Below are 12072 nucleotides of genomic sequence, written 5' to 3'. Positions count from 1 at the left end.
AGGCACACGCATAGGCATCTCAGTGATGCAGCGTGCGCGCGCTCGCCCCCCAGTGGCCAGGAGGAGCGGAGGCCGTAAAAACATGGAGAGTCAGAGAATCACAACCACCCTGCGGCCGTATAAAGTCGTACGGCCGTCGGGAAGTGGTTAAAGAGCATCTATTGCCAAAATTGAATGTTTATATTCCTTTTCACCTTGGATAAAAACTTACTTTTTTTGAAGAATACCACACATTGTTTCCTTGAATGCAGCAACACATTCACTGTGCCCTTTGAATTTGCACCGCTGTGTGACACATTTCTTAGGACCTGCATTCTGAACTACAAAAGGTGCTGAGAGGAGGAGTTTCAGGAGGCACAGCCTATACAGGAATCACTGCCTGTAAGCAGCAATGTATCATGGGATATGTAGCCCTTACAAACTGAAAGTAAACCAATGGCATGAGCAGAGGAGAAGCTGTAAAGCATGCAAAAAATTCAGAAAGTTGTTGAAAGCAATGGCCAATAGACGGAGGAGATTTTTCATGTAAACGGATACTTGGTTATCAAAAATAACTAGAGTTTGTTTTGCTATTACAATGTGGATGTGTACAATATATAAGGATATGCTGTGACTTTTGATATCAGTTTTGCTTTAATGCTTACAATAATCACCAAGCATTCTACAATGCCACCAAGTCCCAAGTCTCACCTTGTGGTTTCCTTTTTTTTCTTAGGCAAGAGGTGACATATCTTTCAAGCTCTCTCAGTGTGGACGGTTTAAGGGTCTCAAAGTCTATTTCAATCTCATCTGGGTTAGAGTTCTTAAGCGATGGCTCTCGGGACTGGATGATGTGTACTACTCTGCCCAGTTTTTCTCCTGGGAGTTTATTAATGTCCAGACTTAATTGTCTCTTTTCCTCATAAGACATCGGTCGACATCTCAGCGATTCTTCTTCTGAAGACTCACAAGGTGCAGGTGGAGGTGCAGGTCGTGCTGGGCGTGACACCGGGGGAGCAGTTTCTTTTTTAATGCTGGTAAGATGAGGGGAGGAAAAAAAAAAAGAAGAGGTAAGTTACTCACAGTCATAATCAGAAAGTGAAGCAAGGCAAAAATGTGCAACAAAAGTACAGATTAAAGCGAACCTGTGAAGACAGAAACTTGGGAACTGGTGACTTTTTTTTTTTTTAGTAATGACACAGGCTCTGGTTCCATCATCTTAATCTTGGCTTCACTTACCTAAAAAGCATGTAGCCAGCTTGAAATTCTCAACTCTTGTCCTCTATTTGTTCCAGGTCAGTAACCCACTAGGTAGTAAAGCCAGGATCAGGATGACAGCATTAGAGGTCTTGTACCACAATAAAAAAAAAAGTAACCAATGGGAGCAATAAAGCTCTATTCTCCCAGGTTTGCTTTAAAGAAAAAAAAAAACATACAGAAAAGTGGCTATTTTAATCACTTGAATGCTGTGAAAAAAAAAATTGAGATTTCATGAAAAGTAAAGATATTTACAGCGGGTAAAATAAATATTATACACGGCACCATTTTACTAGGGAAATATATTTCGAAAGGTGATATTGACATGAAATTTTCACCACATCGGTAACAACCCATGCAATCCATACTTACAAAGCAAAGCAAATACGTTCAAAATTAAAGTTATGTGTAATAAAAATGGAATGACGCAGAGAAAAAGCACTGAACACATTTAAAAAGGGAGGTGCAAAAGGGCACAGAAAGCCAAGACACACGCTGAAATCCATCAATAATTAGAAAGCAATCCTGTCCCTTATTAGTGCAAATTAAAATCAGCTGGTTCAGTCTCAACTCATGGCCTAAAAAAGGTGTCACACGAGAAACATCTCATGAGTGCTCCCAAGACCTTCGTAACTTCATTGTTGCAAAACATACTGATGGCGTTGGTAACAGAAGGATTTCTAAACGTCTGAATGTTCCAGTGAGCACCGTTGGGGCCATAATCCAGAAGTGTAAAGAACATAATTTCACCATAAACCGGCCACGACCAGATGCTTCTCACAAGATTTTCGACAGAGAAGTGAAAAGAATTATCAGAAGGGTTGTCCAAGAGCCAAGGACCACTTAAGGAAAGTTTCAGAAAGACCTGGAATTAGCGGGTACAATTGTTTCAAAGAAAACAATAAGTAATACACTCAACTGCCATGGCCTGTATGCACGCTCACCACGTAAGACTCTATAGAAAATGCATTTTGAAGTTAGTTTAAAGTTTGCTGCATAACATTTAGATAAGCCTATGAAATACTGGGAAAATATAGTCTGGTCAGATGAGATCAAAATTGAACTCTTTGGATGTCATAATACACACCATGTTTGGAGATCAAATGGCACATCACCCCAAAAACACCCCCATACCAAGTGAAGTTTGGTGGTGGAAACATCACAGTGTGGGGCTGTTTTTCAGCATACAGTAGTGGCAAACTTCATATCATTGAGGAAAACATGAATGGAAAAATGTACCAAGAGATTCTTAATAAAAATGTGCTGCCATCTACCAAGATGAAACGAGGGTGGTCATTTCAGCAAGACAATGATCCCAATCACAAAGCCAAGGAAACTCTCAATCGGTTTCAAAGAAAGAAAAAAAAGCTGCTAGAATGTGGCCCAGCCAATCACATGACTTAAATCCAAAAGAAAATCTACTGAAAGAACTAAAGATCAGAGTTCATAGAAGAGGCCCACGTATCCTTCAAGATTTGAAGTCTGTGTGGAGAAATGGGCCAAAATCACACCTGACCACCAATGCATGGGACTAGTTTCTCCATACAGGAGGCATCTTGAAGCTGTCATTACAAACAAAGTATTTTGTATGAAGTATTAAATACTTTTCAGTTAGTGTGTGCAATATATTTTTTTCCCTGCGTCATTCCATTTTATTACATATAACTTAATTTCTGAACTTATTTGTTTTGGTTTCTTACCATGTATGGATTGCATGGGTTGTTACTGGAGATGTGGTGGACATTACATGTCACTAGCAATTTTAGAAATATATTTACCAAGAAAAATTGTTCAATACTTATTTTACCTGCTGTAAATGGGATTTGCCAGTGTACCTCAACTGTTCCATATTCTTCTGTGTCACAATGTGGAGCATGATGCAACCAGCAAGTAATGTAGGTATAAAAACAAGACAATAGACCCACTATAGGACTTTTCCATATAATATTACAAAGGCAAAATCTATTTATATTTGCATTTATAAAAAGGACAAAAAAGTGTTTTACACACACACACACACACACATATATATTTTTTTTTTGTTGTTGTTCATTAAAAGGCAGGAATTATAATCTACTGGGCAGCTTAAATTGGATTTTTGGTTTAGCTGCAAAATCCTTTACATGAAAAAAAAAAAAAAAAAAAAGACAGGAAATCCCTTCCTGGGCATAACCCCGTCCCTGTTTTTCTAGCAAGGCAAGATCAAAAAAGGGGGGGGGGGGGGGTGTCGGTGTCATGTGCGTGATGTACTCCAAGGAAAGGATTTTACAGGTAAACCAAAAATTGTACCTCATGGGACACGGAGTATCTTCATAGCCATGACAATAGTAATATCCCAAGGCACCGAATACGGAGGGGAGGGCAACATGCCAACAAGCCAAAAGGCCCCAAATAACTATACCAAAAGAGATTGGAACCTCATGCAGCAGCCTGCACACCATGCTGACCAAAAGTAGTGTGTCCCCAGCGGATCTAACATCTACTTGATAAAACTTTGTAAAAGTATGAACCAAAGATCAGGTTTGCAGCTTTATATACTTGAGCTACTAGAACTTGATAACCAATAGCCCAGGAAGCATTGGCCACCAAGCCTGAAAGATGACTTTGATCCTAGTCAAGGCCAGTCCCAGATCAACTCCAGACAGAAGAAAAGCCAGGATGTGGCACACGGCATACTTACGAGGAAATCCTCTAATTTCACGCCAAGCAAAACAAGATTACCAAGCTCTGTGGTAAACCTTCCTTGAAGTTGCCTACTGAGCCTTTAGTAAGATAGGAATGACCAAATAAGCCTAAACAGGAGAGGAGTTATGCCTAGGAGGGGATTTCCTGTCTTTTTGTCAGTGTCCAATCACCTGAAGTGACATTAAAACCTACTGTCGTTGATATGAAGATGCGGTGTCCCATGATTTTTGACAAAAAATTCAAGTCAATAAAAAGTGTCACTGAATATAACCTGCGCCATTTATATCTCCTTACTGGGGGACCCAACAAGAGATTCTCCTGTACCTCCAAATCCAGAAGCAGGCATTTTCTGGAACAGGAAGCAAGTAGAAATCTCAGAACAGGGAAACCGCAAAAAAATAAATAAAAAAACAACCTAACAAAATAAAATCATCTGCACTTCAGGAAAAAAAAATTCAGACCTGGACCATTTAATTTGTACCAGTAATTTTTTTTTTTTTTAAATCTGATTATTATTGTAAGAGTTTTATAACTACATTAGGTTGCAAACACATCACAGCTCTATTTGCCCCATCCCATTCCAACATGCCTAGAATCTTGTACAAAACCACCACAAATAAAAAATAAATAAAAGCATTAAAAATGGAAAAAAAGGAGAGAAAGCTCACTTGTTCCAGTTGTATCTTAACCCCTTTGTGCCTAAGGGTAAAACAAATCTAAATGCCCAAGTACAATTTCGCAACTTTGACATGTGTTAGTAAAACCGTACATATCATCACAACCACTTTGTGCGTCCAGGTGGATTATACCTTGTTTGTTTTTTTCAGGACAAATTGGGCTTTCATTTGGTGGTAAATGACAATGGATATGTTCTGATTTTTGTTTTTATTATCAAACGAAAAACTGGCACAAAAAAAATAGTATTAAAAAAATAAATAATGTGCCTGTATATTCCCAACACACTGACAAAAAAACTGTCCAGAAAAAATACTGACCCTGACCCAAACACTAAACCTAGCACTGACCCAAGATTAAAGCTTGATCTAGGCATTTTTTTATTAGTTTATTTTTTATGCACACTTTTTTCTTTCCTCTGCAAGGTGATCAAGAATCGGGAGTCACGGGCCCTGATCGTTACTGTGAGCCCTAGGCCCCGTACCAAGACTCTGATACATTCATAACATGTTACACCCTGAATATGGGTGCAACATGTAATATGTCATAAAAGGTGAACTTCTCTCATGCACATCGCTGGATCAGGTAGGTATTGGGGGGGCTAGGGAATTCTGCTGCACACAGAAGGTTTTTTACCTTCATGCAGAGAACGCATGAAGGTAAAAAAAACTTGAGCCTTTACAACCACTTTAAGATTTTTTACCTTAATGTGTTGTCTGCATACATTGCTAGCTTCTCTTAACTCTATTGGCTTCTGAAGCCCACTATATTAGGTTTAGAGCGAATAAGCACAGCGAAATGACTACTAGGAAAGACAGAAGTAGGGACTGTGGACATCCCTGGCTAGTACCCCTTCTCAATGTAAAAAGATTCCGATAAAACATTGTTTATTCTACTTCAGGCCACTGGATCAGTGTACAGCAGTTTGACTAAAAAAACAAACAAACAAAAAAAAAAAAAACACACCTCTTGGCCTAAATTAAAGGCTTTCAACAGCTGCCAAATATATCACTACCCTATATTATCAAAATGCCTTAGCAGCATCTGCAGAGCATTGCTTTGTTTCCCATATTCAGGGTTGGCAATTGGAGGTTTAAATATAATCTCCTTATAATATCAGATCTATTCGGGATAATTCCCGATTGGTCCATGTGAACCAGTTTATGTATACTAGATAGACAATTGAAGAGAACTTTAGCAATTATTTTAATGTCTGTAGTCAGTAGAGATCCTAAATTTTGAGTGTTCTTTTTTTTTGGTGGCAAGTAACTCAGGAAATCAAAGTTCTCCCTATTTTTAAAGTGGTTGTAAACCCACTATTTGGACTTTTACCTACAGGTAAGCCTACAACAAGGCTTACCTGTAGGTAAGGAGAATATCTCCTAAACCTGCACGGTTTAGGAGATATTACCCCCGCAATGCGGGCGGCGCATGCGCAGGGGGGACTCCACGGCTGAAGGACCGGCATCGCCGGACCCTGCCGATTTTAAATCTCCCGCGCGCACGCGCGGGAGTGACGTCATCGCCGCTCCAGCCGATCACAGCGCTGGAGCGGCGATACCCGGAAGACACGCCGGAGCAAGATGACATCCTGCTCGGCGTGGACCAGGTAAGTGGTACACACCTCGTTCCGAGGTAAGTATTTCATAATAGGCTAGTATGCGATGCATACTAGCCTATTATGCCTTTTGCATTGCAGGTTTGGGGGAAAAAAAAAAAAGTTTATGCGGTTTACAACCGCTTTAATATATTTTCATTGGTAAGCCATCGTTCCCAGGTGTTTTATTGTTCAGGAACTCAGAGTGTCTGCTGCCGTTACTCCAGGGTAATGGGGGGGCATTACGTGCTCTACCCCTTTCCTCTATTTTAGGTGGGGAAGAATTCTTTAAAAATGGTTGCAAATCAAAATCTATATATAGAATCCTGGTGTCATATAGGGATTCAAAGTATTGCCTAAAACCATGTAAATAGAGGTCGTATCTGATCTGTGTCTAAAGATAAGGAAGTTACAAAGGATGGGGTAATCTGCGATTTTGCAATCAGCGCCAGCAAATGTCCTGTGTGTTCCCCATCTTTGAAATATTTTTTAGTACTGAAAAAAAGTTTTCATGCATTTTTTACAGGTCTTGCACAGTACACTTGCTGGGCATCAAACCAGGCCTGTTTGCTACCTGTGTACCAGCCACTTTAGGGCGTAGACTAGCTGATTGTACCATTTGTGAAATAGATTGAAAGATGGGTCTGTAACAATACAATTCCCTAAAATAGATTCTCCATTTTGAAAGCCAATAAAGCTTGTGAAACACGTTTCTTTTTAGTTCAAAACAAGTTAGGTATGTACGACTAATTATAATGGTCAACAAGCCTACTCAACTAGCATATCTTGATTTAAAGGAGTAGAGAAAGTGCTGGTAGGCAGCGATTCCTGCCCAATAGACTTTACACATGAAACAAATTAATCCAATATATTTAGCTGAGAATTATTGCTGGCACTTGCACTCATGATCCAATTTAGATCCATCTTCTGATAGATATCAATTTGAAAATAACAAGCAATAGGATAGAAAGCCTAACAGCATTGTCATTCTAAAGGCATTTAGTAGAGCATGGGGATGGCTGCCATCATACCTGGGGGTTCCCACTGGTCCTTGAACACTTTTCTTGGGTTTCTTAGCTGGAGGTTCCCGAGATCTGTTCTTGCGAGACTCCTCAACCTCCTCTTTCCTTTTGTGCTTTTCCTTCCGCTTTTCACGTTCCTTCTTCTTTGGTTTGTTTTGCTGAGGCTGAGATAGGGCTGCTAATTGTTCATGCACAGCTTTTAACTGTAAGAAAAGTTTTCAATAAAGCAAATGGTTAATCCCCCAAACTAGAGTCAGAAGGAAAAAAATCAGATGATGATGTATGTTTGCTTACCTGCTCCTGAAGCTCTGCTAATCTCTGTGCTCTCTCTTCCTCACTGTCAGAACTGCTCTCACTGTCAGAAGAGCTGTCACTGCTGCTATCACTCGAGCTGTGAGGAGGTACTTTGACAGAAGGGGCAGGAGGACAAGGGGTGGGTGACGGTGCCGGCGCCGGAGCTGGTGCTTCTTCTGGCTCATCTGGCATCTTGGCCAATCGCATTTCAAACACATCCTGTAAGTTCCACAGAAAATATATAATAGATGAAAAATAAATACAGAGAGTAATAACCTAATATAAAGTCTCCATTTTCAACAAATCAGCAATTATTCTCTTTTAGTATTTAGGGCGGTTGATTATATATATATATATATATATATATATATATATATATATATACACACACACACACACACACACACAGTATTTTTAACCACCACATTATTTTTTTAGCCATTTATATATTAAATCCTTTAATATTTGGGATAAATCCCCAGAGGATACAGGTGCTTGTAAAAAGATCAAATTACTGTATTTATTGGCGTATAACACTCACTTTTTTTTACCCTGAAAATAGAGGGTAAACTGTGCCTGCGTGTTATACGCAGGGGTCTGTGAAAAGTTTTTTCCTAAAACTTCCCTCTTAAAGTTAGGGTGCGTGTTATACCCATGTGCGTGTTATATGCCGATAAATACGGTATGTGATGCCAGAATTTTTTTTTGAGGGTGAACCTTCACTTTCAGGACAAAAAGGTGGCAACACAGTGGGGGTTATTTACTAAAGGCAAATCCACTTTGCACTACAAGTGCACTTGGAAGTGCCGTCGCTGTAGATCCGAGGGGGACATGCAAAGAAAATAAAAAACAGCATTTTAGCTTGCACACGATTGGATAATAAAATCAGAAAAACTCCCCCTCATTTCAGATATACCCCTCAGATTTACAGCGACTGCACTTCCAAGTGCACTTTCAGTGCAATTTCAAGTGCACTTTGCACTTGTAGTGCACAGTGCATTTGCCTTTCATAAATAACCCCCATTGTCCTAAATGGTTGCCACACAGGAGGATTTACCAGTGTTGCATGCTGCACAAAACAAGAAATAAGAAAACTGATCAGCAACTTTTACTCTTCTGACAACCAAGTTCTTTGGAGCAAGAGGTTCAGATCCAAAGACTACTGAGGTTTGTCCCACACTGACAGGATACGGCGCTTTAGAGCTCTGGAGTGAAACTGGGCGTAGAGGACTGCATCAAAATCGAGGGATATGCCAAATGTCCTCAGGGATGACTCCTGGGCTCAAAGAGAAAGGCATTTCACTTGTGGTAGCAATATGTTCACCTGTGCTGTCTTGAGAACCTAAGAACTCCAGATGTGATATCAGAACCAGTGCCGACATCTAAAAGTTCAACACCTAGCTGAACCATTCCAGGACCTGTACAGTTTGATAGACATTTGACAACAGTTTCTGAGCCAAATGCTATATGAGAAACAAGTCTTCCAAGTACCTCACAATGGGCATACCCCAGTTCCTCAACAACTTCAGAACTAGGGTAAACACTCTTGGGGCCAGACAGGCTGAAAAGCAATGCTACAAATTAATTGTAGCAACCCATCACTGCAAACTGCCAATTCTAAAAAGACTCCTAAAGTCCAGAATAGGCTGGACATCTCCTTACAGCTTGGAAAACGTAAACAGGTAGGGATAGAAGGATTGAGATCTCTCCCCTGTGGACACATGTGCAATGACCCCTTGGAACAGCAAACTTCCAGGAATGCAAAAAAAAAAAGAAAAAGAAGATACCCTTGAGCAAATAATTCATGGAAAGTGAAAGCAGCAGAGCTTCAGCTTGTAGCCTCCGGACACCATGATGAAGACCCAGTCATCTGTGAATGTCTGTGCGAGCGAGAAAACCCCTTCAACGTGAAGCTTGGCCTCCAGAACTTGATGGCTTAAGAGTTCAGTTCTTACAAAACTGGGATTTAGGCTTTTACCTGGAGCGCAAGGCTGGCTGCTTACAAAAGGAACTCTTCTTGGATTGGGAAAGCCTGAATGGTTTCTGACTTCATCTTCTTCTGAAGTGGTAAAGAGCGTGTTTTTCAACCCAGGCAGCTTTTGAATGAAGGCATTCAAAGGACGGTCCAAACAAGTGGTTCTCCCTCATAGGGCAGCCTCAGGCAGAGAAGTTCTGCCGAAAAACACTTGAGCCATAGGATTCTTCTTATGTTGACATAGTTGCCCACCTGTGAGGTTGCCTCATGGAGTCTTCCAAAGCAACTATGGAGAAACTTAATGTTCTTGGAAATTCTTCCAACAGTTGCCGAATTGCAAAATTTTCAGGGTCCGATCCTCTGGAATGGAGGATGTGCTTCTTGGCATGCTGGCTGTAACAACTAATCCAAATAGAGTCCACCTCAGCTCCATCAAGGTTGTTAGAAACCGGCAAGAAAACAGGAAAACTAAGCCCAAATATATATATATATATATATATATATATATATATATTATATTATATTATATTATATAAAAAATAAAAAAGACCCAGGGAGGCACATCAACACCTAAAGACACTAGCTGAAAACTGAGGCTGAGCTGGAAAGCGGATTTCTACCTCGTTTTGGCCAGTGCCCTTTTATCCCTGAATCCAACAGTCTCAAAAATGAATCACGAATATCATCCATTCCTCTGTCCCATGTTGTATATCCAACACTTATCACGGTCCTGTAATATTTTGGTAGTAGATGGAGTCAGGCAGAGCTATATTTTCCAAAATTCACTTTCACGTCTAAGCATGCTATTGCCAAAACTTTTGCATTTGGAAACAGTATACATAGTAGAAGAAAATCCACTAAACAGCAATGCAGATGATTAGCACACAGATTTCTTTTCATTTGCAGCCCAATGCTTACTGGTTTTCTCACCCTTTTGGTCAGTGAGGCTACTTATTTATTCCTTTTAGACAACAGAGGCAAAAAAAACACAGTTTAGACGACAAAAAGGGATCGAGTTATTTCTTACCCAAAACAAGAACTTAAAATTTTATCGACCATTGGATTTGCTAAACTGTTTAGCTACTCTTGCGATCCAGCCACTCCTGAAAGTTATGATAGCTAGATCCTTAAAGTGATATTAAACACTTTTTAAGCACTTTCAGCAGCAGATTTAATCCTTGCATATGTTCCAAGTTTAAGCTGGTACCATGACTGCTGCCCCAGAATTTCTGTATCAGGGTGGCTCCATTATCTTGTATTATCCTATGGAGCCACCCTTGCATGCAGGAAATAGAGTTGTGTCTCATTTCACTGTGTGCATCAACAGAAACACAAAGCTGTGTAGCCTAGGATGGCAAAACACCCCCCTTGCATCTCACTCCTCCCCCTCTTTTCTCCAAGCCAACAGACTGGCTGGAGACTGCACTGTCCACAGGTAACTCTTTCTTGGAAACGCTAAATGTTCAGGGATGCAGTAGAGCGAGCAGAAGCCAGTAGCATTGTGCTGGGGTAAGAATTTGTAACAAATGTTTAACTGGAGAATGTTTATTTTATTGTACTTATTGTGGTGCATGGTCAAAAGTCCATAAAAAGGAGTCATTTTCAATACGCAGACTAAATCAATTGCTGCTGATAGTTGAACACAAGCGCATCCTCTCACAAGGTTGCACTGCCCATAAATTCTAAGGCTTGCCACATACTCTATCCTGTGAGGAGTACAACTCTCCATCAGACAGGTCTAAAATAATAAGACTTTGTGGAAAGTTTGCCAAACCCCAGCTTGTTACCTGCAGCTTGCGGGCCATAGCCACCACCTCATGGTCTGGAGGGTTGTACTTGTAACAGTTAGAAAACATGAGCCGCACATCAGAGGCAAAGTCCTGGGCATCTCGATACTCCTTATTCTCCAACTTCATCTGTAGACAACAGAACAAGCTAGCCATTTAAAGATGTTCAGTAAGTCTAGTCAATGTATACACCTGCACCAAGTCTGGCAGTGATACTGGTGACATTGTCAGTAACAAGCTTCAGTGTTTCATCAAGAGTTGCATGTATATAAAATGTATTAAGGATCTTCAAGAAAGACTTAAAATCAGTGAAAAGACTTGTTGTTTGGACACTTGTTACTATAAATATGCAACACTAAAAATCAAAATAAACCCGCCGTGCTGAGCAAATCAAACTGAGCATATGACATACCACATAAGCAGAGGTAACCTATAATGAAAATTGCAGTTAAAATGATCAGCAGATCCAGAAAGACAGATAGTTGCTGTGAATATGCATAACGCTAAACATCCAGTTAACTGAAACGTGCAGAGTTTTAAAGTGACTAATAGAAGAATAACAGATGAATAGGGAGAATCAGAAGACAGAACGGGAAAAGCCAAACTCAACTTTTAGAAGAAAAGTAGAGATGTGAAAAAAATATCAGAAGTGTTTATTTGCAATTTTAACATTAGGTTTTTACAGATGTTAACTTCTGATTAAAGTGAAACTTAATGCTAACAAATAAAAATTAGCAAACAGGCAAGATTTTTAATGCAGAAGAGACAAGCTTTGTCTCTTCTGCATTAAAAGTACTTACC

At 40.0% G+C, this 12072-nt stretch overlaps 1 protein-coding gene across 4 annotated transcripts in view; it reads right to left on the bottom strand.

The window, feature by feature from the left end:
• The window catches only part of BRD4 (bromodomain containing 4), a 90533-nt gene that overhangs the window by 24033 nt on the left and 54428 nt on the right, over positions 1 to 12072 (bottom strand). For 3 of the 4 annotated variants that reach the window (XM_040346267.1, XM_040346269.1, XM_040346268.1), the window contains exons 8-11: positions 11272 to 11400; positions 7510 to 7728; positions 7225 to 7418; positions 691 to 1013 (exon numbers count right to left, since the gene is read on the bottom strand). In XM_040346267.1, coding sequence (XP_040202201.1) covers positions 691 to 1013; positions 7225 to 7418; positions 7510 to 7728; positions 11272 to 11400 — 865 coding nt within the window. The remainder of the gene's footprint in view (positions 1 to 690; positions 1014 to 7224; positions 7419 to 7509; positions 7729 to 11271; positions 11401 to 12072) is intronic. The other variant, XM_040346270.1, reaches the window with a different exon arrangement.

The sequence above is a fragment of the Rana temporaria genome, chromosome 3 (genome assembly GCF_905171775.1).
Source record: "Rana temporaria chromosome 3, aRanTem1.1, whole genome shotgun sequence".
Taxonomy (NCBI): Eukaryota; Metazoa; Chordata; class Amphibia; order Anura; family Ranidae; genus Rana; species Rana temporaria.
This window is presented reverse-complemented; position numbering and strand designations above follow the sequence as displayed.